Source organism: Aptenodytes patagonicus, chromosome 4, assembly GCF_965638725.1.
Source record: "Aptenodytes patagonicus chromosome 4, bAptPat1.pri.cur, whole genome shotgun sequence".
NCBI lineage: Eukaryota > Metazoa > Chordata > Aves > Sphenisciformes > Spheniscidae > Aptenodytes > Aptenodytes patagonicus.
The window spans coordinates 14,925,301-14,952,518 of NC_134952.1; the positions used below are offsets into that span (position 1 = coordinate 14,925,301).

At 40.5% G+C, this 27,218-nt stretch overlaps 1 protein-coding gene across 2 annotated transcripts in view; it reads right to left on the reverse strand.

Moving 5' to 3' along the window:
* The window catches only part of SLC2A9 (solute carrier family 2 member 9), a 139,948-nt gene extending 113,943 nt beyond the window's left edge, over positions 1–26,005 (reverse strand). Inside the window, exons 1-3 of one of the 2 annotated variants that reach the window (XM_076335945.1) lie at positions 25,955–26,005; positions 6,052–6,146; positions 1,340–1,425 (exon numbers count right to left, since the gene is read on the reverse strand). In XM_076335945.1, coding sequence (XP_076192060.1) covers positions 1,340–1,402 — 63 coding nt within the window. In that variant the 5' untranslated portion in view covers positions 1,403–1,425; positions 6,052–6,146; positions 25,955–26,005. Of the gene's footprint in view, positions 1–1,339; positions 1,426–6,051; positions 6,147–21,316; positions 21,452–25,954 lie in introns of those variants that run through there. The other variant, XM_076335946.1, reaches the window with a different exon arrangement.
* Positions 26,006–27,218: the final 1,213 nt, after the last annotated feature.

Below are 27,218 nucleotides of genomic sequence, written 5' to 3' on the forward strand. Positions count from 1 at the left end.
AGCTCTGACATGCCACAGTACTGCTGTGCAACAGACGGTGATTAGACGTGCTACCTGGGGAAGATAAAAGCTTTCGGCTATTACTTTTGAAGGTACCTATTTGCAAACATGGGGATTTTGAACTGCTAAGAGTTAAACTACACCTAGTTGGCAATGGATGAGTATTAAGTGCGTCTGGGAGCTACTCCCGGATGACTGCAGTTAATATTGGTGTAAATCTGTGCTGTTTCTGCTTCTGACATGCTACATACCTCACAACTAGCTTAGAGCTCTCAAAGACACAATAAGTAATGCTATAAAGCACTGGAGGTTTGAAAGCAGGTTATGATGCAGCAACTTTGAAGTTTCTTTGGCTCGGATCAAGCTGAGCAGTGTTTGAATAGAAAGCCAGATGCTACTCATTAACATGTAAAATTATCGTACATATTGAGAAATGTCAGCATAGAGAGATGATCCGGACATCATTTATAATCTCTTTGAATAGTCATAAGCAGTGAAAAAGTCAAGTTAGGAGAATCAAGCCTCTAAAATACATGGAGTGTATTTGAGGTGAATCAGACACCTGTGTTTTATTTAGTTTCATTTTAAATAGCACAGTGCAAGTAGTTCAGTTCATACTCAAATACAAATAATATGGCTGCGTGTGATTAATACGTACATTGTTTTTCACCTTAGCACACTTGCATTTTTTGACCTTTTACAATCACTGTTAGTAAGTTACAGAAACTAAACACATGCTCCTTTCTACAGCCCTCAAATTTTCATCCTGGCAGCTTCCCCTTGCTCAAATCTCCATGTTCCCGTGGAAAGAAGCATCAGTTTGCTCTTCTCTTACAAGTCAGAGCAGAAGGGGAAAAAGGGGAAGAATGCACAGCTTTGCGGATTCTTGTAGAGGAAAGGTGTCAGAGACAAAATCAAAGCTTTTTTTCCACACAATACATCCTCCCCAAATTTCCTTTTGAAGGCACAGAAACTCTCCTCCAAAATGTTACCACTGTCCTCAGTGACGGAGTCCCTCTCATAAAAGTGAGGCTTTAACCTATCCTAAAGTCACGCAATCCCAGAATGGTTTGCCTAAACAGTCTTTTGGCTAGTTCAAAACCAGACATACATATAAAGAGAAACACAGAACAAAATTAGAAGCCTGTGATGCAGCTGCACAGTAAGGCCATTAGCAGTCTAGGTACCAAAGGGAGAAAGGAAACAGCAGCATTCCTGTGTTTAGGATGCTGAGCCCATGCCTGCAAGTATTCATATAGGTTCCAAATAGTTATTTTCTGCCTCCAGTCCCCAAATAGCAAATAAATGTGTTAGCAGAAGATTTGGGGAATTCACTCACCATTTTTTTCTTCACTGCCTTATTTTCTTTCATCTCACTGTCGCTTTGCTGTTTGTTCTCCATTCTGTTACCTTGTTAGGTAATAACTGAGGAAGAAAAGAGAGAAAGTTGTGGTACTGTTCAGCTGAGGGAGGTTTTTTTTTTTAATAAAATCATAAATCTGACACAGGAAGGACTTGAAAAAGTGTGTAAGAAGCCTAGCTACTCCCTTCAAAAGTCAGACCCTCATTCAGGAAGGCACAGAAGCACCAAACTGAATGCAGTTAAAAGCAACCAAAAATACATGTTAACTGTGTTTAAGTAGTCTATGCGGAGGGCAGCATGCTTTTTGGAGCAGGAATAGTAGTTCTTAGCACAACTAAAGCATGAAGAGGAAAAAAGCTATGATATCAGGCCCTTCAGTGGACGCGCTGTCTCTGTTAGAATAGGAACATCAGACCACTGCAACTACAAAAGGAGTTTAGATATTCAGGTGGAACTACATTACTATGCTTGGGTTGCAGCCAGGACATTTGGATTAATTAGTGGTGTGATTCTAATGTTTATTAGATCTTATATTAGCTGGGGCATTGCCTGAATGCATTTGCAAAGGAGGGGTCCATTTATTTACTGCTCTGTCAAGAAAATTCTTGCCTGAACAGAACCATATGTGCTTTAATAGTGTTAAAGAATATTTTAATCATCATTTATTAAGAAACTAAACAGATTTCTGGGGTTTCGGAGACAGTGGATTATCTGTCATTTACACTGTGCTTCGTTGTATGATCTTGGGCAGTCTGTCAGTCTGTTCAGTTCATTTGGAATATGGATTACTGGGTTCTTCTATCTCAGCATCTTGAGATGACAGCATGTTTCAAGATCTTTGCTTGCTTGGACATTATGGTAACGATAGATCCAGTCTTGAATATAAGTTGTCTTGTAGACAAGAGTCTACAAGATTGTGAGCTATGATACACAGGGAGGAACAGTCAATTTAGTGAAACAGCAGGTTGGAGTAGAAATTGTGTTGAGGCCATCACACATGCAAGAGGTTTTCTAAAAATGAATTCTGTCTGATAGAAGTACTGCCATTGGCAGTGCTGGGGTCATTATTTCAGATGGTTCCAAGAAATCAGGCTGAGCTTTTAAGCAAGAGAAGCTAGAGACGTGACAGCATCCTATAAATGCTAAAGCCGGAAAAATTACCTTCTTCCCTCTCTACCTCCCAGTGCAGTCAATACTGAAAACCTGCAAACAATTCCTTTCCCTCTGCTGCAAAGAGCCTTAGTCAATTCCTGCTAAATTACTCTTCAAAAAGAGCTTTCAAGGCAAATGTATTTCACTTTATGAGAGATACTTAGTCTCATCATCAAAGAGTTCACCTGTCCCATGCCACATTTAACAAGCATACCAAAAATGTCAGACTTGCTCACTGCAGCACCCGCATGCTATACAGTATTTCATACAGAGATAATGTGGATAATGAAATTAATGAAGGTTCTGACAGAGCACAAACAAAGCATGATTAAACTGGAATTTAAGAACTTACAAGACAAAGAGTATATGGGGCATAGCACTGAAACAGAAACAGCACAGGCTCAGTCAGAAACAGCTGAGCATCTAAAGAGACATAACTCAACCTCACAGCTAAGCCACTAGCAAGGACAACTTGTGTCTGCCCTCCCTTCCCTCACTGCATTTTTTTTTAATATGTCTGAATCCTTCTCTTGTTCTTTGAGCAATCTTTAAAATACTTTTAAGATATGTCTGTTGTGTCTGGAAAGTTTAATTGCTAACAGTGCACCATCCGTGGAAGTGTTCAGATTGAACTGTCCCTCCAATATTTTGGGTAACCCTAGTTTCAAAACTTTTTAAGCATATCTACTTGACTGTAGAAAAAGGAATGTTACCATATCCAGGACAGACACCCAATGTGATGCAAAAAATGGCTGGACTGGGGAGGGAATAGAAATCACTGAAATCTTGCACGGATTTGTCAATGTTACTTTTGCAGTCTTGTTGACTTGTGTGCAGGGAAGAGAGACATGATTACAGCAAGCAGAAACCTGATCTTTAGATTTTAGACAAAATCTAAAGAAGCGACGTTCTACTTAGGGGAATGAAAGTCTGAGATTTGCACTGCTGCTGCTGGTGGCCATTCACTGACAAGTTTTAACAGATAGGACAGAAAAGTGTATTCCTTCCCCCTGAAGTTCATATTGCTGGTACCAGGTAAGTTGCTTAAGTTGTGGATCCAGAAATATTCATTCATTATTCATTCTTTATCATGGAAGATTAGATCTGTCTGCTCCCTGGCTTGTAGAGTTAGTCAGGAGGTGACCCACAATCAGGAAAGGCTGATTTATGTCAGGCCAGGGGGCACCTTCCATTCCAGCATTACAGAGCTACAGTTCGCTTACCCACTTACCCAGCAGTTTATTTAGCAATGTATAGGTTGAGTTCATTAGTAGGACATGCAATCCAGTTGACTCCTACAGATTGTTAGCCTTGGCAAGGATGGCTCAGCCGTTCGCAGAGCAGGAGCATTATGACTGGCACAGCAAACTGACTTGAGAGAGGTATGAATAAACCTACTGTAATCTAGGTTTGGTTTTGAACTTCCATTGAACATTCAGCATTCATTAACTGACTGCAAGTGAGGAAAACCAAAAGCTATCGGAAAGCTGTTGTGTTCACAAAAATGCAAATATGCAAAGGGAGCAGTTTGAGATGAACTCAGATTTTAAATAGCCGTATTTGTTATGTTAGATGACAAAATCACCAAGGAGTTGACCACCTCAGAAAAGGTGAGTTATAAGTCACAGTTATCAAGAAAAAAACCCGAACTAAGAAGAGTAAGACCTGGAACAGATTGATTATTGTTGTTGTCCAGTCTGAGTGCAAAGCAGTGTTTGGGCTAGCACCCAGTCACAGCCCATTTGCCATCTTGTTCAGGTGGCCTGGACTTATACCAAGCCACTGGTCACTCCACCCAAGGCACAACACAAGCAAGCTTCAGACAGTTTATCTGCAATATAAAAGGTTCTGCTGACACAAATTCCTCATGGTGGGTGTACACGGCTTCCATGTCTGTCTCCCAAGTGCAAAATACATCACCTGTATAAAAAGATTATGTCTGTGTCAACATTGCACTGCTATGCACAGGGAAAACGTGGAAGTCAGAAGAGCAGCTTCCAGCTGACAAAATTCACTTGTAATTATAAACCAGCACAGCTTCTCAAGGAGGGAAAGGGACTGCTTTGCACTCCTCAGAGTAAATCTCTTTCAGGTGTAGCACAGAATAGTTTGGTTTCTTTTAAAAATGGGAAAAAGAAGCACTGAGAGAGACAACACTGCAATAGGGGGTGAATTGCAAAGCTTTGGAAAACACGGTGCAAAAATAACCCGAACAGACTCAGTAAGTCCTATTAGGTCATGGTAGACTGACATCGAATAATTTTTGCCTTTGGGAAGGCAAAATTGTCCAACTTGAGAACTTCGCATTCTATGCAAAGTTCCCTTATGCATTGTACTGGAAATAGGTAGGTGCTTCAGAAGACTTTTTTTTTTTTTGGTTCAACACTAAAACTCTAGTAAAAGAGGACGGAGGAGAAAAGTTTTGAATCTCACTCCTATCCTGTAGCTTGTGTGCTTTAGAGCTACTGCTGCTACCTTTTTCCACTTAACTCACAGCTGAAGTTCTCTGTGGCTGACCACTTGTGCCTTTCAGAAAAGGAACCATCCTTGCAAGGGTCACAGACTTAAGCTGAGGACTTCCCTGTACTTCCAGCTGGGTGCTTCTGTCACTAGTCTGCGGCGTGTACTTCAATGAATGTGCTCCTCTCCCTGGTACTGTAAATCACACGTACACACTCACACAAAAGAAATCCACCATCGATTAATGAAAAGATTGATTAATTAGAGCATCCAATGTGAAGAACACATTTCAAGTTTCTGTGTCCCCCAAATCAGGAACAGTTTATGTATTAGATCCTGATAAGTGACTAACTATCTGGTTAAAATAGGTGTTCTGGAACTCCATTAAGAACTGAAGGGATTATTTTCTTCTCAAGTAGTTTTGCTAAGATAGGTCTATTCTGGTGCAAGTGAGACTGTACAAGTCAATGCTTCTTATATTGTTTATGGAAAATGTCAAACAGTCCCAATATTAAAATACCATTGCTGGAGTCAGGTGTGGCATGACTTTAATTTGGCACAGAGCATTCCCATGGTACTGACCCATTTAGACACCCCAGCTTCCAGAAAAAAATGTTCTCTTAATGAATCAGTTGACAGTGTTAAAAAATGTGTATGTCTCTTTTTTTCTATATCTGTAGTATCAGTCCTAAAGTGTTTTTACAAGATGATTTATTGTATCTGGATTTCAGTATTTCATACAAGTCACAATCTGATCTCTTCTACTGAGAAGAGGAAAGATTGAATTTCTATTTCAAAATGAAGGTGGGTTTTTTAATATAAATTGGGGGAAATATTAAAGCTGTTTTCCATAGAAATCTATTAACCAGGAGAGGAAGACAGAAATTTCAGAGTAAATGACTGCTTATATAGAAGCTGAGTACTTGACTAGCACAGGAAATTGTTTACAAATTTCACAAAATTGGTTTATACCAAGATAAATCTATTCCTTCCTCCCCGAGTCAAGCCCTTGAGAACATTGCCAAATTTGAGAAGTTGCTCCAAAGTATCAAGTCCAACTTCTAGGCACTACTCACCACTTATCCAAAGTATTCTTCACTTCCAGTGATTTCTGAAGTTCAGTGCAGTTCAGAAGCAGCCCTCTTCAGGATTGTTACAGCAACCCTCTTCTCTGAAATAGGGACAGTTAAATCATTGAATTAAATTCAGAGCCAGCTTTAACTCTTTTATACCTTTTCAGAAGTAATAAATAATTAACAGTAAAAACAAAGACTAGTATGATGCTTCAGCTGGAATTCATGCAATAAATCTTTCCTACCCAATAGAAAACAAACTGCCTTGTATGGCTACAATACCATACAAGAGGTCTTTGTTTCAGTTGCCACACAACGTGAAAAAGCTTTGCTTCCCACATTCGAACCAATAGACGTTTGAAATGCAAGTGCCTAAGGCTAGGACTCGCATTCACATACTCTTACCCGATTACAAGTGACCAGGTGGAGGAACACCCACAGCATTCCATGTGCTGTAAATGGCTTTTAACAGTGATGTGTTGGTCCGCTACTTGTGCAAGAGAGACAGTGTGTCATACTTGTCAGGAGTCACCCCTTTGCAAGGTTTTAAAAGGCTGAGACAAGACTTACTGTACAGTAACAAAAACCACAGTAGTTTGTAAAAAGATTTACCTTGTCTACCATTCTGAGTTTGTGCCATAGAGAGGCACTCCGTATCAGTGTTAGTTTAAATACTAAACAAAACATGGTCAGGACAAGAGTGTAGCAGTTCTGACTTTGCTTTTGCTATCAGTTCCTTACATCCCAAAGCTAAGCAGAGATAAGAACACTCCAGTTTGAAAAGGTGCTCTCTCTTTTGGCTTTTCCCTGCTGGTACACATAGGGCTTTCTCTGAAAATCCAATGTATGTTAAATTAGGCTCATCAGCATTTCCTCAAGGACCTTAATAGCTAATTTAATTGGATTATCTGTAAGCTTGCAGATGCCAAGCTATCCAAAATGCGTTAGGTAGAGAGGTGGCTGTACAGACGTGAGTTGGCTGAAACTGTAAATTCTGGCTGGGATTTGAAGTAACCGCGTTCTTTTAGGGAAGGTGGCATTATTGAGCATGTGGTGCTTGGTTGGTATTTCAGGTTATGATTGTTCTGGCAGCTCCTACGGATCACTTTTGACCCTGTTACGTAAATCTCAGTGAAGTTCTCAAAAGATACTACCATCAAATTTGCTTCAGCTAAACATAGGCATCTTTCTACGGTTCCAAGATGCTAATCAATGAAAACACCACTTTGGGGGGACAGGAAAGAAGTTCTCCATAAGATCCCCTAGCATATTTTATCTAAAAGTGTCTTAAACTTGGCACCCAATATCTTACAATTAACAGGAAAAAAGTAAATTCTCGTACCTCAGCCCTTTGTAACACAAGTGTTACAGTGGTTATGAGGAAATAGGAGATTGTCTCCTCACTCTCTGGAGTGAGAGTGAGGCAGCGGGCAAGTGAGGTTCAAACATATCAAACTTGTATCTTAGATGCAAGTGACAGATGATACCTTCCAGACCTATATACATTTAATTTACATTTTACATAATCTACATTTTAACTGAAATCTTCACAACTTTTAAATTAATCCTAAGTGATTGGTTTGTGACATCTAAAAGCAAGATGCACTACTTCTTAGTAGCATCCGTCATTTGTGGAAAGGACTTGTTGCTCAGCGTGTCCCATGATTAGCATAAGGACAGGAAAATAAGCAAGACAAGGCTGTAAAGCTGGCACTGCTACGTTATAAAACCAGTTATACGTGGTTATGTAAGCTTTGGGAAGATGTGCCTGTTCAAAAAGCATGAATTCAATGATTATTGAAGAGCAGCCCACTCTGTGCTAGAACTAATCCTTTCAGACTAAACAAAGCTACCTCTCTGAGCCAAGTTTTCCCAAGTTTTAGATTCAAGTTTATAAATTTGGCCTGTATCAACTTGAGCAAGAATACAAACCTTCTCAAGGGCAACTTACACAGTCATGACCAAGAAAGAGGACAAACAAGATACCACACAAGAAAGAAGGAAAGATTTTTTTAATTAAAATTTAAACACAACAGAAAAAAAGAGAGAGAATCTTTATAAGCAAGCCTAACTTGAAAGCTTACCAACCGAATATTCAGATAGAAGTCTGTGAAATTTTAATTTCAGGTTCAAGATGAATTTTTTCATTGTTAGGAAGTAGAAACAGAAATGACAGAGCACATGTGGTAACCAGAGAGTATACAGTGTCTGTAACTATATGTGTGAATGCTCATTCATACATAAAGATGTAGATGGTTTCTATGCAGGTAGGTCCCTTTGGTAATTCAGTCTCAAATTGGTAAGCCAAACTGATGCTTAGATTTTAGTTCTATAAAAATGCCCTGATATAGCAAAACAGCAGTATACAGTTTAGTTTTAAACCTAATTCCATAGGAAAATTAAACATGTACATAAATACTTTGCTAGTGAAAGTGAGAACATGTAGCTTCTTACTTAGTCAAACCCCCAAAACTGGAATTTGGTGTTTTTCATGGCTGCATGTCCTTGATGGAAAGGTATCGCGTTCCTACACTGCTAAAAACATAGTTTTGAGAGAAAAGCCAGTACACTGACTATTTTTATTTAGTAGTCTTTTCAGCTTAAAAACGTCCAAGTTCCCAATACGTAGGTGTCAGTACAAGCAGGTGTAACAGATCAGGGGGGAAAAACAGAACAAGAATATTGAATATTTTAAAATAGTTTTTACTGATTATTACATAACAGTGCCTTGGATCAGCTACAGCAGAGTATTTCCCAGTTCTTTGGAAGAAAAAGTGGTTAATAATTACCCTTTGTTGTGTTGGCCATTAGTGTTGTTTTAACCATTTTCGCTCATTTACACATGCAAGTCTGGTATGTCATCATTTAGGAAAAATCTTACGAGCCATGAGTTTAATGTTATCGTTATGTTAGGGTTATTTCCAACATTACCTTCCGTGTAGATTAAAGCTAGTTAAATCTTTGCCAAGTTATTTCCAGTGAAGTCAGCCTAGCATCCGCCTGCCATTTAGTAAATGTTGAATTAAATATTGACAAGTAAAAGCTTTTATGTTGTAAGGTCATGCCCTGAGCTAAGACCAGAGCTGCTCCTGGGTACAGGTTCTCTGCAGGTGGAAAGGAAACATGCTCAAAGTAACTCTTGTTATAAAGAAGGATTATGCCCCAAAATGAAGCCCTTCTAAGGGTGGAAATTTTGGACTCAGTCCTGAAGAAGGCAAAGTACCCAGCATCTAAGGGTTTTGGTTGAACATAGAGTAGTTTGGGTTGGAACATCGGACAATACTTTCAAAATTCCCAAGACCGATATGTTTGAGAAGCTTCTGTTGTCTTTATTAATGCCGTAAGCAAGGAAACTTCTTCTCACCAGGGTACTAAGGGCTTGAGCCTTCTTCCTCTCTTAGTGTAGTCACAAAACCTGCTTCCAGCAGGCAGATATACCCTGACAGATGAATTCTTTACCCATCTTCTCCTAAAGTCTCATTATAGACGTCAAGAACAGGCAGGCAATTTCTACAGAAACAGTTTTTCCAATCAGTGGTCCTATTACACTTAGGAATTGTTTACTACTCCTCTTGACATCTTCAGAAGAGAATCGGTGATCACTTAAAGATCACTTAAACTTCTAACACATCAGGCTCTAACACAAGGCCCCTCCAGGTGAAGCTCCATGTTCTGGCTCACAGTATCGTCCTTGACAATATGATGACTCCTTCTAGCCTTAGACATCACTCTTGACCTCTGTGGAGGGGGAAATGAAACAAAATGTCTTTGCGTGCATTGCACTCTCAGCCAGTCTCTAGCTTGCTCAAAACTTGAGTTGCAGGGCTCGAGCTCCAGCCCCCTGGGAACAGCAAGCACTGCTCAAGCCCAGAGTCCACACATTCCTCACAATGCTGAATGTGCCTAAAAAGGAGGCAGAGCAAGCCCAGAGTAGAACTATATACTCATGTTGCTTTCTTGTGAAAGTTGGTCCTGGAAATCAAGCTAGGAAAATAAACTTTGCCAAACTTTACCCTATCCAACCTGCCCAGTTATTTTAAATAGCCCCAATCCCAGCTTCACTTCAAGCTGCCAGACCCTTTTAGCTTGTCTAGCTGTAGTTTTAGGTCTGATACCTCATTTTTCTTCATCTAGGGACTAAAAATAATGCAGAGTTATTTGTGTAAAAAATTACTCTCTCCACAGATTCATGAAACCTGGCAAGCAGCAGCTCATCATTTATTCTCTTGAAGGCTAAGAGATATTACCAAAGTATTCCCCTCTAAAAGTAGGGACAGATAATGTAATACAAGAATTGTCCTCAAAGTGTCATTACCTTAATTTGTGTAATTAAAGCTTTGTATGTAAATATGGTAAAATTCTGCGTGTTATGAACATAGGTGTTTTTCTCCCACTTTGAGGAATTGGAGAATGAAAGAAAAAACTAGTGAAATAGATCCTCCCACCTCTCCCAAGCTTTAGCTGTGATTTACAGGGCATTTAAATGTCTTTTGTTGTAGCTTTAAAAAAGTTACCAAAAATGTTTCGTCACACTCAGTAGGTTTCAATTACATGAACATAAAGATGCGAAACTCCCTTACATTTCCAGGGGTTATGAAATACTGGAAAGGCTGATGGCTGAAGTGCCTGCTTTGCATTTCAAAAGCTATTGGGGTCAAAGTCTGTTAGTTATTACCGTTTTCAGCAGTTCTTGGTGTCAGGGCCCCGAGCACATAGCCCATCCTGGGCTCAGGGTCAGCTTAGAGGATGGGTGCAGGCACCCAGCCGTGAGGAGAGCCTCTTTGAACAGCAGAGACTCCCCTCCACCTTCACTCAGGAGGGCACGGTAAGGGGACGTTCTCGGCCGATGTCCTCGGTCCAGGTTAAGCTGATCTGGACCTTTACCCTGACCAGCAGGCCTGACTTTGCGGCTCAAACTCGGACCTGCCGCGTCACCGTGGACTTGCCTGTTGATCACAGGGCTGTGCCCGACCCTGGGTGCTGGGGTCACGGGCCTGACCCTGACTTGCTGACTTCAATTCTCATCTGAACCCCAGACCTGCCTCATCACCAGGGGGTTGTCTGCAGATCAGGGCTCTTGGCTGAACCTGGCGACTGCCACCAGGTGACTGGCAGTCAAACAAAGAAATAGTAGCTAACATACATAAAAGGCACCGTTATATAGTAAATTCGGGTGCCACATGGAGCTGCAGACCAATAAAAAAAAGAATAAAGGACTGGAGGTGCAGATGATGATAACCCACCCCCACCAGGGTGAAACCGTCAGCCTTAGGGCCCAGAGGAGCGGGCGATGTGTGAGCGTAACGCCAGGGAGAGGAGCAGCAGCTGAGGAGTACGTGTGTAGCACTTCTGACTGCATTGTTATTCTCTCCGCCTCTGTAATAAATAGATCTGGACTAATAACGAGACTCTTAAAATTCCGATTATAGTAACAAGCTCACAGTTAACAGTAAATTCTTAGTAGATCTCACGTGTGCTTCCTCTTTGCCCATAAACAATATCTTGAGCATAACAGTGTTTCCGTTCCATGTTCTTCTGCTCTGGAAACCAGTCATTTGAACTGTGTTCTCTGGAAAGGGAGGTGGATGACTCTACAAGAGTTTAATATAGTGCCTTTATTTGTCAAAAGCAGGATTCTTTTGGCTGGTTAACACTAGTAACAGCAAAAGGAATTCTCCAAGAAAAAAGATAGTCTTTCCTTCAGTTGCAGTCAAATTGTAAAACAATTTTTCTGCAATAAACTTAATTGTCAGTCTTTGCTCAAGATGGTAATACTTCTTAACCACCTAATTATTTAGGTGGTCTAATCATTTACAGAAATGATTATGTAAGCAGAACAACATATTCCAGGAAGACATTAGAAATGAAATTAATTTCACTGATTCCAACTGAATAAGGTATCTTTCTTTCTGGAATAAAAGGGCATTGACAGAAATCCATTATTTTGGATCCAAACTTTTCCTATGGAGAGGAAGAATAACTTGAGACAGGTGAACTTACATTGCTCTTCTTCACACAAGGTTTACTACATTTAAAGCCCATTTCTTTAAGGAGCTGAGCATGTCTCCTGCAGTGGGACTGAAGGCTGAGGATGACTTTTCAGGAATAACTTCTCACCAGTTCAAATCCTCTACATCATATTATGAAATAGCACCATAAATCTTATTTCTCATGCTCTCCCTGTAGTGTTGACTGTAATGTAATGGACAGAACACAACTTTGTAATTAAGGGCAGGGGGGAAGAGTGGCCTACCCAAGGACTGCTGAAGTGTTTCCCACTGCACTGTTGCAGGCACTGATTACTGATGTTGAAGAACGCACCCTGAGCCTTCAGAGAAGATCCCTAAACCCCACAGGAAGGTATCATGCATTTGGTGAATGGCTCTTAGCAAGAGAGCTCTTCCAGTGAGAAGATAGCCTACCTTGTAACTGCGCAAGCTTCCAGACGGATGTATGCACAGCTTCTCAGGTAACGTAAAAGCACCAAGTTATAAATCTGCATAACACCCTATGGTGGCCCAATATCCTGTTTGGGTTGCTACTGACAGCTACCATATAAATATCCTTTCCACCTTTTCTGCTTCACTCATGCTCAAGCAATTCCCATTGTAGCACAACCTTTTGGTCTGTTGAGTCTTAAGTACTGGCTTTTAAGTTCAGTTGGAGTTGACCTCTGCCCACTCTTGCTGATGAAGGTTTGCAAGTTGAGCAAGCTACTGTAATTTCATGGTGTAAGCTAGTATATGAATGGAAGAACACCAATATAAGGCAAGTCATCAACAGTAAGATTGTCACTAGATTATCAGAAGAACCTAGGATATTTCATGAGACTCAAATTTTATTGCCTTTTATACCAACAGGATGTGATAGTGACTGAATTATATCCAAGTGCATGACTCATGCCATGTATTTCGAAAAATCCTGGAACACTGTGTTACTGCATTCCAATTTGCTGTTGGTTCAAGGGGCTTTACTTTCATGTTAAGACTTATGTTGTTAATTAATAAAACATTAACCTGAGAACTGAAACAGGAATCTATAGGTAGTACACAATAAGCCATCGGGAAGAATGTACAAAGTCCTGAACTTATTCCCCAAGTAAATATTGAAATAATTGGTAATTGCATAGCAGAGTTTTGGGTATAGATCCCCTCACCTCCTGTTTATGATTGTAATGAAAATCAAGGTTTTAAGTACTTCATGTGACCCAGTCTGTGAAAGTTAATTCACTATTCCAGACCAGTGCAGGATGCAAGAACATGCTATCTAAGCACACAAGCAAGTTATGCAAGCGCTAAAACACATGCTAAACTGGATATTGGTCATACTGCTGAATTTAGCTACTTCTGCATAAAATTAATTCCATCAAATGTTAGAGTAATGCACAATACCACCATTATCTGGGGATTGTATTGCTCAACCTATCATTGAGTTATTTCGAAAAGGAGGGCAGATGTGAGGAGGATGTTTGTGTAACAGTGTACTGGGGACAGTCAAATCTAAAGCTGATTGCAGAGAGTTGTAGAAAGTCACTTTGTGTTTTAAGTGACAGATAAAATTCATTGTTCATACATGCATATTAATGAATGTAGAAAAAAACCCCTTACTACATATACAGTAATGGACTCACAGGTAGCTATTTTAATTTGGGAAGATCTTGAAACCATTGTGGATAGTCCTAGGAAGCTGTTAGTTCAGTTCTCTGAGGCAGACAAAACAAGCAAAGCATTAAAATAAATCTTAAGAAAAGAGTCCTTATGTTGCTACTGATCCTGACTGCAGCCAGCAATACATTCTGTTACAGACCTTTCCTCTCACAGAAGTATTGAGGAGCTAAAAAGGATGCAGAGAAGGACAGAATTGATGAGTGCTATTGTGTGAGACTAAGTATACTAAGGAAGGAGATGTGCCTTCCTATAGCTTAGGAAGGAGATGTGCCCTTTCCCTCGAGTTGTCCTTTCCTTGCAGAACCTTTGCAAGGTACAGATAACTACACAAACAGTCTCGCTTTAATAAAACTAGCCAGCGCTCTATTTGGTCCAGCCCCGTAGTCACGTCTTATAATGGCTAGTAGTGGATATTCAAGGATGCAAAGAGAAACAAAGCAAGGAAAAGCCTTCCACAATTAACCTGTCCAGCTTCTGGTTATTGGTTCCGTAGGAACTTCCTAACTTACAGTATGTATTTGGATCCACTTTCCATGCCTCTGCCTCTGTTTCACTTCTCCAATTTATTTATATTTTTTGTTCCAGCATCCTATGGCAATGAGTTCCCCAGGATCAATACATGAGGTTGTCAATTTTAGCTTATTTTCTGATGACTTCTCTGGAAGCTCCCTAATTCTTGTGTTGAGAGACTTATCGGCCATACCTTTCCTAAGCTAAGTTGTGCTGGTTTATATGCATATTTGTGCATCAACTGTTTGGTTCCCTGAGCACACTCCTGTTGTGCCATATTAAGCAATTATGCCTTACAGGCTGTATCTAAATTGGTCATTAAAACAGTTCTCATTTTCCTAAACTTTACAAGACATCCAGTTCACATGCTCCAAGACATCTCTGCCTCACAAGCCAGAACACATCTTGGTTTACCACAATTCAAACAAAACCACCACTTTGGTTGCACCATAATCTTCCCAGTGTGCCCAAGGAATGCTGCAACAGGCAGCCTCAGCCTTAGGTTTCTCCCCTACCAATAGCGGTTTGGTATGTTTATTTTAAAGAGGAATTGCTCCACATGGGAAATGTCTGTTTTGGTAGAGATTCTCCACTTCTCCTGAGTGGAGTGCTGCAGTACTGCCAGGAACTGGTGCAAGACATCGCTCAGGGCAGAGGCGAAACCAAGCTGGAGCCAGACCCTCCAGGTCAGAGAGAAGCAGGGCACCATAGCCAGCACTGCTTGCTGGGGAAGCCAGCAAAGGGGAGTTATCAACAAAATGGAGCACTGCAGCCTACAGAAGCAGCCTGTTGCTAGTGTAGTCCTACAATTTAAATACTCTCTTTTAGAGCAAGAGGCTGAGAGTGGGAAAGGAAGAGCAGAGAAGTCGATCACATCCTGAGGAAGACTGGACTACTATCAGACTATTCTGAGTTATCAGTTTGCCTTTGGGGCAATATTTAATTAACTTCTTTTTTCCTTGCCTTTTCTCCATCCTCTCAAGCTTCCTGCAATAAAGTTCCTTGTTCAGTTGTTTACTTCCATTTTAGAATGGGTTTAATGAAAGTTCTCTCCCCTTCACTCCCATCTTTATTTGATAATTGCTTATGCTGTTTGTACTTCATGATACAGCAGATCTTTAGTGTCTGTGGGGGAGAGGGGTCTAACAGCTCCTGGCTATCTATTCCTAAATACCTGTAAAAGGAAATACTGTAATTATGTAAAAATGTATAGATTCTTGTATTTGCGTGTTTTTTGTGGCTGAGGAATACAACCCATCAGAGTGTTAAATATCACAAGTGTCTGTCATGCCTGCTCCCCTTTCCTCCCCAGCCCTACCCCTCTCCGAGAGGACTGCATGCACATTAGGCTTTCAGAGTGGTTTTTGTTCACTGACATTGCACAACGAAGGTTTGTGCACATCAGATATGTAAGGTGTGCTCCTGAGCCCCACAAACTGCTGCAGTCCTGTTACTCTCCAGTCTCACTATGGAGGGGCACAGGGAAAATAGGCCTATTGGCAAACTCATTAACCATTTCCTTTTATGTATTTATAAAACAGAGTGGATTCTCAATTAGCAAGACTAGGTCTGGCTCAGCCAGGCAGGTTAACTGTAGCAGCAGAAACAGATATGTCTTATAGGAACTTCTGAGAGCTTTGGGGGGGGGGGGGGGGGGGGGGGGAGAGAGAGAGAGAAATACTCTGGTTTCATGCACATTTTCTCTTCTTCTCCTCCCCACCCCCCTGACAATTAAATTCTGAACGTGAAACTCGCAAGTCTGATATACAGCAATAAGAGGTCTGCTCAATAGATGGTTAAGTCTAAAACTGCTTATTGATCTTCTGCATGGCGTTTAAGCTTCAGACTAAACAGTGAAAAAACCGTAACATGATGCTTTGAAGAAACACTGAGAGCAAATATCCACCCTGTAGTTTAATAACCGATTATCAACAAGTGGTATGACATTTAAATAGAACCAAATACTGTTTTATCAGCTGCACCAGAACAAGATGATAATCATAGAATCATAGAATGGTTTTGGTTGGAAGGGACCTTAAAGATCATCTAGTTCCAACCTCCCTGCCATGGGCAGGGACACCTTCACTAGACCGGGTTGCTCAAAGCCCCATCCAGCCTGGCCTTGAACACTTCCAGGGATGCAAGCAAACATGATAGTAATGCCACTGCAGTCAGTTTTTCCAACTTTGTACTCAAGATCTTAACAAACATAGAGAGAAGAGCCACCACGGAAGAGGGAAACACCATGAATTTGTCTAAGCTGAAACTCATGATGATGTTTCACTGGTGAGTACAGACGCTGTTTGCTATTCCCCCTTCTTCGCTAACAGAGAACAGATCAATTCTCAAGCAGTTAATAACAGCTGGAAACTTGCCTGATTGTTTCATTAGGCTGCAAAAGCATAACCCAGGGAAGCAGGAACAGCAAAAAAACTAACTTGTGTAATTACTGTTGCAAAAGAGGCATGCAGCTTCTAGCCAGCCTGTAAGAAAGCTATCATCTAATGTGCCAGAATAAGCTAGACAAACTTTCAATGTAGCCACTGTTACTGCTGTAACTTCCTTACTGTCGCAAAGAAAGCAAAATGATGACGTACCATGTGGACATAACCTCTCTCGCTACAGTACCTGCCGTCATAGCTGCATTAGGTGGGCACATATGCCGTACAATATAGACATATATGCTATTTCCATGGAATACCCTGCATATATGTCACTCCTTGAAATAGTTCAGTGCTGGTGTCAACATACGCTATAAACATATATGCTATTTTCGTGGATTACCCTGCGTATATGTAACTCCTTGAAATAGTTCAGTGCTGGTGTCAACTCTAGTTTGATATGCTCTCAACAATCCTCAAGGCAGCAAGGTAGCGTAAATGCTATATTCTGCAGATCTGAGAGACTTTGCAATTCTCTCGAAACAGAAATGTTGATAATTTTGGTGATTTCCTCCATTCAGTCTCCTGTGGCTGTTTTTTGTTACTACAGTTTCCCATTCCACCCCCCACAGCATTCAATCAAGGCACAAAATTCATTCCTGAAGCTCCTTAAGCTGCTGTCCCCATCTTGCCTTTCCTCACATTTCTGCAAGACTGGAACATGATGTTATCCAAGGCCCCCACATCCTCGTGGCTTGGTTTGTCACTTAATTGTCTTGATTAATATTTGTTTCACCCTAGGTGCAAAGCACTACCGCAGCATCCTGCTGTCTGCAATTATCCTGGCCTCAATTTTGCTTGAAACCCTAGCTTTAACTCTTCAGCTCCTTTCTCTGTGTATAAGTAATTTAGACCTAATTCTAGTTGGAGTGAATACATAATGTGCCGTTCCTCATCTCTTTCTGGGACATTATCTTATGCTCACGCTTCACCCCAAAATCCACAAGAGCAGATACTAATGCCAAAGACTGTTCACCACACCAGACCCTATGGCATTCAGACCTCATTAAGTGACCTTTGTCCTGACCTACATTGGTTGATTAAAGCCTTTGTGGGATAGGATATACCAAGGACAAGATAACCTCTCAAATCAGAGGTTAGATTGCAGCACATTTACATGCACATCTTTGCTGTGACTCATGCCTGTGCACATAGTTCCACAGAAGCCACAGCCCTCTCTGGCCAAATCAAGACTTGTTTGTGTTATGCAAGTCTCTGACTGACCACAGATTTTCGAGCCAGCCGATTATATATGATGTTATTTCTCAGATCTATGCTTCTCTGTTGCAGTGGGCTGTACGTGAAAGGGAATATGGAGAAGACTCCGACTGCATTTGGACACTGACCATCCAAACCTATCCTAATTCACCGTCAACTCTAAGCTGAAGTGATCTTAACTACTGATACGAATTGTTGTTCCATCTAGGTTGCCAAGGAAATGCTTAGAGATCAAAGTGAGGGAGCTTGCAGATATGAATAGTGAGAGTGATAATGTGACAGCTTCAAATAACTACGGAGGTTGAGAACAAGACCTCACAACTTGTGATCACATGCTGCTTAACTTCTTTTTTCTAAAACCCAAGGAGGGAGGAATCTGGCTGTGACTTTGTTTTAAGCTGCCCTCTTCCCTACAACATGTTCTTTCATGTTTGCAGGGATTGCCTTGAAATACTGACAGCTCGGCAGACAAAACATTTTTTTAATTATAGTTGCTCCTTCTCAAGGTTACTGTTAGGTGTTTTTGCATGAAACGGATCCACTCAGTTTCTGTAGCAGTGTAGGATGACTCCAAACTCTTTGTCAGAGTGTAAGAGTTGATACCACTCTCTTCAAAGTGTTCTGGCAATACACGCTCTGTGTTATGGTCTCATTCTATCTGCTTCACTTGCTCAAGAGCTCCAGTAAGTTATTTTTTAATCCTTTTGAAAAACAGCTTGCAATCAAAAAAATTTGTACTGCAATAGCTTCCTATTATAGAACCTGAAGTTCCTCTTCAGCTGGAAATCCAGGTATCTTCTAATATTATATTTGTTCTTCCTTTTAAACTTAAATTAAAAATGTATAGTTGTTGTATGACCACAAAAAAAACTTGCCAATTTGTAAACTAAGAAGCAGTAATAAAGTAATGGAACAGTAATAAACATTTCTTCCCCAAACTCTGTGGCGCAACACTAAATCCTTTTGCAATTATAGCAAGCTGATTTCACAACTCTCTAGTTAAACAAATCTCTAGTATTTTTCCTTCTACCCATTGTCTGTGATGTTTGTTCATAAAATTTCTTCGTAGTAAAAGTCTAGGATGAATCAAAAGCTTCATTGCCCCCTCCACTATAACACCAGCGTTAGGAATGAGGAACAACTTCTGGCTGCTACGACAAAGCCATGAGAGCACTGTGTCCCTCGGTAGGATTCTTCTGCTTCAGTGCAGTGGGGAAGAGAGAAAATCCCTTGCTCCATTACTTGTCCATTTTCTTCTTTCTCATTCATGGACCAGTTTTGTCCGATTTGAAAGACAGAAGTAGAGATAAACTCTTCTCAAGCAGTTTGGATTATAGCCTAACACCAGAAATAAGGAGTTCATTTCTATTTCTTACCTGCCACTGTTTTTACTATGAAGGAGGACTGAAGATTAATCTTCAGTGATTTGCTGTACATTTTTAGAATCTATAATTTGATGTTTTGTTACTATAATATGAGACTCACAGGGAAACATACACTCCTGAGGTACAGAGAGAGAACCAGGTGCTTAGGGTCTGGCATTGGATGAGGGAGACCACCCCATGCTTCAGCACAGTGCTATTTGGGAGGTTTTGTTTTGGAAAAACTAAAAAACACACACAGAGATTACCAGAACTGAGAAGCATATTTTTCTGTCCTTTGGTTCTCTCCATACAGCCACCTTCTTCTTCCTCTTCTGCCCTTGCCCTCTCACCGCTATGGCTGAGCAACACAGAAAAAATCTCATCCTCAGGCTGAGGACCGAAACTCTTCCTCAATGTGAAGAGGAAAGGAAGGGATGAATGGGGTATACGAAGATGGCAAGACTAGAGCATGGGCTTATAGGGAGAGAGCTAACACTGTCCAGACTAGGAGCCTGGGAGGTGTCAAGTCTTATTGCTTAAGGAGCAAGCAGCGCTGCATGCAGAAGCTAGCATCAGCTGGCTCTCTTGTTCCCTGCCAGTGGTATTGAGTGAGTCAGGCCAACCATTGCAGATATCTGAGACTATTGGAAACATTTGGATTTTATACACATTTTGACTCATCCTCTTATATTACAGTTAAATACATTCACTAGGATAGTCTACCAATACGAGACGGAAGTGCTTACTGCCAAACTGCAGTTCTTGACCAGCCTAACTTCCAGCTTTGCAGCCTTAGAGCTTTGAACTCTATGACTTAGTGCAAGTGGATTTTTTAGCTCTTCCAAATAAAGTATTTTGGGGATGGAGCCATTATGTGGCACTCCAAAACACTGGGGACAGCCGATGATACCATTTCTGAAAAAATACATAGAAACAAAGTTCAAAGTAAGCCGGTAAGCAAGCCTACAGACTCCACCTCTGGTTTTGTCAGTTATTGCCTCCTGCCTCTGAGGACAGATGCCCCAAAAAGCACTTTCAGGAGGAAGGTATTTTATAGGCTTTGGGGTATTGTTCCTCTTAAAAACCTTGAAGTGAAAATTTACTCCAAATCAATTAACACCAAAGGTTATTAAAAAGAGATGGGTTTGTTTTTCTGATCTGCTTGACAGACTTCAGGCAGTCTGTGATCCTTGCTTGCCTTTCACACTGTGTGCCTAAGCAAAGGGTGCTTTCTGTGATTTGCTTTCTTCTATCTTAGGACTCAAAAAGATAATGGATAAAAAAAAACATATACAAGATCAGAACTTCAACTTAAGCCTACAGTACTGTTCAGTGTTTTTCAGGAGAACAGCTTAAATCTTTCCTCCATGAATTGCCTCACCATAAGTAACATACGTAAAACAGAATTAGGCCCCTTGACTGAGTGAGGAATGTCTTAGTTTATTTCATTAAGAAGGATATAGTGCAAAGATTTCCCAACCCTGCTTTCCTGCCTTCCAGTTAAGAAAATATCCTTCACAGTTTTAAAAATTTATTTAGACCTAAACTAGATTCCGTAAGATGAAATGGAGAAATTCCCATTAACTTACACAAATATTTGATCAGCCCTCTTAAATACAAACAAGCAAGGATACAAGAGTCCCCATCTATCTGTTGCAAGTTTCCACATACATTACTACACACTCTAAGAAACCACCATACCTACCCCCTTTTTTCCTTAGATCGTACTATTGTAATGTTATTTCCTTGTGTATTGGTTAGAATACTTATGCCAGAGCCCAAGTTCACAACTCAGAATTTGTGCCAGGGAGCTGAAACTCCCCATGATTTTTTTTTTTTTTTTATAATGAGCATTTTACCGTGCTTGAAGACAGAAGCAGTTTGCAATAAAGCCACTTGTCAAGTTAGCATATGATTAATCTATACTTACATCAATTAAAGAAAGCATTAGAGAATTTGTTGCCTCCAAGGAATGCCGTGGTCACAGAACAGTGCCTTCAGAAGATAAAAGCTGTGGCATTACGTGCACAGACTCCTCTCAATCAGAAGATTTCCCTTAAAAACAAACCTTTTGTGAATCAGTAATCAGATGTGTGATTGCTGGGCATCCTCTGCTGTGCTGGCACTCAAGAGAAACGATGAGAAAGTGAAGAGCCTCTTCCTTCCCTCCCAGTCAGCAGAAAGGACTCCGGACAGTATTAGGAAAGACAGCCAACCCCTATGTTTGATAGTTGGATTTCAGTCAGTGCATGGCTGATGGAGGTGGAGGGAGGCGTGCCTGCCGTCCCAATTGGCTAGAAACTGCTAAGGTCTCACTCTGTTCCTCTTGAGTACAGTAGCCAAATACATCATAAAACATAACTCTCTGTTCACTAAGAAAACTCTTCCTATGTCCAGCACATTTGCTCCCAGCATTGGGGTGATAAGTACTTAGCCTTAAGTTTCTCAGCCAGAGGAAGAAGCTGAATGGTACCTAAGGGAGAAAGTCAGTTAGCAGGTGAAGAAATGTACAGCAACTAAGCTAAACTGTTGGCTTAATATTAAGCCGTTAAGTGTACTAGAATAAAGATGAAATAACAAAGATCAGCATAGCAAGTCTTTATTTGCTTTGTTTCATTAGTTTTCCTGTCAGATAATCTGTTTTACTGCAACAAAAGCCTTAAAAAGACAATAGCACCTATCTTAGAAGGTCTTTGGGCTAAGAAAAAAAAAAAGAAGAGTTTCCTATATTAGACATTAAAACACTAACATGGAATTAGTATTCATTGAAATATCCAGTTCTGTACTTGCTATTTTTTGTTTGGTCTTACAGAGAGTTCTGAGGAGCACACCACTGAGTATTTAAAGAATAGGCACATCTAAGAAATCCTGCATTTTATAGCTTCAGTCACATAGTTGCTAAGTTAATTAAATTTGAGGTTGACTCCAGAGAACCTAGTTAGTTCTTTCAGAATTCTTTCAAATCAGTATCTTTCCCTGTGTGAACTTTACTGGAACTCGGCCTTGGGCTCACAACTGTCACAGAGATTAGCAACTTCCACAGACTCAGCACTATCCAGCCAAAGTGACCACACACTGCTTGAATAGGTACTGAGGGAGAACACGCTGTTGTATTTACTTAAGGGTCTAAGTGTGCTTCCTCTAACATCTGCCAGATCTTCTGGCTTGGATCCAGGAGACTGTAATAGCAGTGCCAGTAAACACTTATGGGTGATACACCCTTTTTCCCAAAGAACCATTATCACTGATATTAAATATTTACTCAGTAGTGACTACAAGCCCCAGGATTAGCGTTCTACTTCACTATCCAGTAAATAAATTGTTTCTTGGTAGGGAGTTCACAGCACTTTGGATGAAGAAAATAAGATGAGAACAACAAACAAAAGGAGAAAGGACAAATACCAATTAGTCATGCGATACACTTGCATCTCATCCTGCTGGAATGTCCTGACCACCACAGTACAGGATTATTCTAAAACTTTGATGAGTTTCTTCAGGAAGTACTAAAGAGTTATGCTAGTTTTCAAGACTATGGCTGAGCAATGAAGAGTTTGCTGAGGAGTTTGTGTCTCAGGACTATGCAAATGCTTTAAAGAAAAGCATATACCATGGACAGTGAGTCACAGAGTGTGCTGCTGAGTTTCTCTTACACATCATTCTTACTGCTTTGGAGATTTACAGCTCAGAAACCTGCTGTGAGGACAATGCCAGCAGCCATTCTTTGTGGGAACAGACTAACACCCACTGCCTGTTTGTTTTTCCCCTAAAAACCCGGGCCACTTATGATTCCAGCAATGCCACTACCATCACTTGTAACAGCCTAGGAAGTGGGAAACTTGGTTTCAGTCTCTTCCTCAGCATAAAGAAATTCGGTCCCATTCCTCTAGTACCTGGAAAGGTCAGGCTCAGCCTACAGGAGACTTAGAAGGCACTGCTCCAACCTGTCCTGATAAAGTGGTACCCATTGTGCGGCAATGAAGATGAGGTTCACTAGGGAAGAAAGTGTAGCTAAGGGAAAGCTTGAGGCTGTGGCATAAGTGGGTATGGCACTCCAGTATAGAGCCAGGTTTACAGCCTAGGAGACACTCTTGCCAAACAGGCACAAGACAGACTGTTGTTGGTGTGATCTTTTGCAGAGCGACACAGTCCTAATCCCTTCAGCCATTCAAGAGCAGCCGACAGCCTGTGACTTGGGGTGAGCAAGCCTTTGAAAGCTGCTGGAATGAAGAGGGCATTGAAACTGCTCCTCCAGCTGCATGTCCATGGCTGCCTCTTTTTGTCAGGTCTGGTCCTAGCTGCTGCATTAGGGCATGCAATAAGTACACCTGCTCAGAGAGCTTCTCAGTGTGCTCAGAGAATATTCCTGGTTGAGACCATTTCTCTCACTTTAGACCAAACTGAGCACTAGGGCTGCTGCAGAAGCAGCAGATGCCTAGAGTGAGTTACCTATTGTGCTTAGGGCTATCAGCTTCATACAACTGAGTTTAAAATCAAAGTTGGCTGGGCTTTTATAAGGTCAGTTTTGAATGTTCCAATTCCATCTAAATCCTGTGTTGAACTAAACCTAGTATGCCAAATAACCTCTCACATAATCCTGTTAACCTGCAGTCACTAACTGATCATCGTTCCAGCCTGGAGTCAGATTTACAGGAGATTAGAGTGGAGAGCTCTCCAAGCTGGCTCAGAGACAAGAGGTAGGGTTAGGCACATCAGTCCACATCAGCCCAGTGGCCACAGAGCTGCACATGGGGAAGGGCACAGCACAGAACCAGATCCCAAGACCTCACCTTTCACACTGGGCTGGGGGCGTTGTACCAGCTCACTGTGCTAGTTTGGGAGTCTCGGCACTATGCTCCTATAGTCACTGTAGAAGTAGCTGCAGATAAGAAAAAATAGGCTGTGCACAGACCGCACTAAAATAAGTCTTAAGGAGTTTTCCTATGAGCTCAGATACATTAATAAGACAAGATGCTGCAAATGTTGAGCTAGCAGGGTAAGTATGAAAGGCTGTTAACCCCCCATCGGTCAAGTTAAACTGAGCTTAGATACATCCTGGAATGACACAGGCCATAGCTGAAAACAATATACAACTATTCAACCCAGTGATTAATCTCTGATCTCAAGAGACAACATGCTGATTTTCATGATGTCTCCTGTATCAGAATGGCTTCTCTGTGGAGCTGCATGAGAACTTAATCCAGAGACTAAAACTTTGATGAAATAATGGAAGAAACCTGTTGAAATAATGGAAGAAATTTCATGCACTTCAATACTCACTCAAGTATATATGCAGTCCTGCCATATATCCTTATTTTCCACAGGGAATCTTTTTCTGTATGTATCTAACCTTATGCTGAACCAGAACAAGCCATGCTTAATTTTGGAGCACAGAACAAGGAGTACAATTTACAGAAATATGTGGATTAATTTATATAAGGCTTTATGTGAGCACAGTACCAGAACCGCCCCCCCAAAAAACCCCTGTATATATGTATAAAGTAGTTCTACATTCATACACAGAAATAGAAACCTTAGAAGATAAGTAAAAACCCAAGCTTGGTTTCAGTGTATAATATTTATGTTTTGAATAATTGAATACCTGGCCTTTAAAATTAACTTAGTTTCTTTTTTAAAAATTATGTTAACTATACACAAATGCTTACTTGAATTTGTAAAAAGCACAAGCTATATTTATTATTCCATAACACAACATTTATGTGACAGATATTTCTGCTCCTTTCTATTATTATTTGCATTGGTTGTTGCTTTATTCTATTTCTTAGGAAGATTATCTGCACCTAAAACAGAGTTTAGTCTTGCATGAGAATGTCCTGTTCTAACACCCCTGTCTGATCCTACTAAATACATGCTAATGTGAGAGGTAGCATCACTAGACTAGATTATGCTAATAAATATGCTCCATTATGCATAATGTGATGAACTAAGATTTTGTGGAATAAAAACATGCCTTTGGGATTTTATGGTAAATGCTAAGTTTTATTCAAGAATAAATTGTGGTTAATTATGTGTCTCAAAGGATGGGACTTCTGGGGTTCTTATTGCTAATGCAAACAACCACAGTGTCAGTTATTCAGCAGTAGTAGCAACTAGAAAGTTATCCAAAGGAAAAGACCCTTCCTGGAAGTTGTGCAAGTGCTGTAGGCAGGTCAAGGAACGTAAACATTTCATAGTTTTAAGGTCTGTTATAAATAAAATCTAAAAAAAAAAAAGTTGCTTAGCAATGTTTCTTTTTTGAGCCATATCCTGAGTAATTTGAACAGAATAACAGATACGAAGTTGGACATACAAATGGAAGAAAAACCTGGAATCTGATGTGAGCCAAGACAATTGTAGTAGATACGTTTTTAAGAAGAAATGCACACCCCATAAATTAAACACTTGCTTGACGTACAAGACAAAAAATATATATGGAGACATAAGTGATTATAAGGAGATGGTATCAGTCAGCACGTGAGGAGTCTGGTCGTATGAGCTTTAAACAGATCACAACTTATGCCAGCATGCTGTATTTATATACAGTTGAAAAGGGAACAAAATAAGCACCTATCTCCCCCTGCATACATACATTCTTCTCTTAACATGCTAGCTCAGTATGCCCCATTTCAACATCCCAGCTTGTAAGGAACTACATAAATATATGGGAAAAAAAGCACACCTATTTTATTAGCTATAGTCGTCTACTTACTACGTCCTTAATTTAGGCTGAAGTTTATTCTCTTACACATTCTTCCAACAAGTCTTCAGTTTTTCTTCTTCAGCACTGCCAACCCTCTTTTATACTACTTGTCCTAGTACTGTTAGTCCATCCTTACGTCAGATAAACTGACTAATTAAGCGAAGCAGTTCAGCTGCATTCCGTCTGCTAAGTGTTCCTGGAAGGGGAGGAACTCTTAACCCCACTCTGAGAGGAAGTTTCACACCTAGTGACTGCATTTGAGATATGAATACAGATCTTTAGACTCACACAACCTAGAGAAATTCCCAAATTAGATTCTCAAAGAAAAATTATAGCTCTGAGATCTTGTCAATAATTCATTAGTTCAATTCTTTAGTATTCTAAGAGATTTCTATATGAGTAAGCACTCATATAGTCTTAAAATGTGATTACAGGAAAAAAGCTAATGGCACCCTGGGCTGTAAGTCAAGGGACATGACAATGGATGATAACTTGGCACTTGCCTTTGCAATACCCTGTCAAGCTCTGGGTCTCCTGGTACAAGAGAGAGACGCGCAGATGGGTGGGAACTCAGCTGAGGGCTATGAAGCTGCTCGGGTGGTTGGAGCATCCAATATAGAAGCAGAGGCTGATGGTGCTCCAGGCTTGTTCAGTCTGGAGAAGAGGTGGCTTAGGAGTGAATTTAATTGCTGTCTTCCACTTCCTGAGGTAGGGGGAGGCAAGAGAGTACATAGCCAAACTCTTCTCAGAATCAATGATAACTGGGTGCAGAAAGGGAAATTCTGATTGTACATATGAAAAGACAATGTTCACAATGGTTGTTGAAGCACTGGAAGAGGTACCTGAAGAAGCGCTGGCTTCTGAGCAACCTGATTTAGCGTTGAAGGTAGCCCCACACCACTGATCCAGGAAGCTGGCCTAGGTGAAGTCCAGAGGTCCCTTCCAACCTAAATTATTTCATGATTGTATGACAAAAAAATTTTAATAGACATAGACTTTGACAACATAAATTATACAAATTCCCTTAAGGAAATAAATTGCACTACCAAAAGCGCTTTCTAATTGGCATACTTCAATTTATTTTAGGGCTTTTCCTGTATATAAAGGCCACAAAAGCAGTCAAACAGATAAAACCATTGAAGACATTGTCATAGTGACAACCGTCTACTGTAGTTCCAGTCTAAATCTCTAGTCAGTGGTCAGCATGATATAAAAATCCTAAATCTTTCTGATTAAGTTTAGAAATGACATCAAGTCTTGAGAAAAACACATT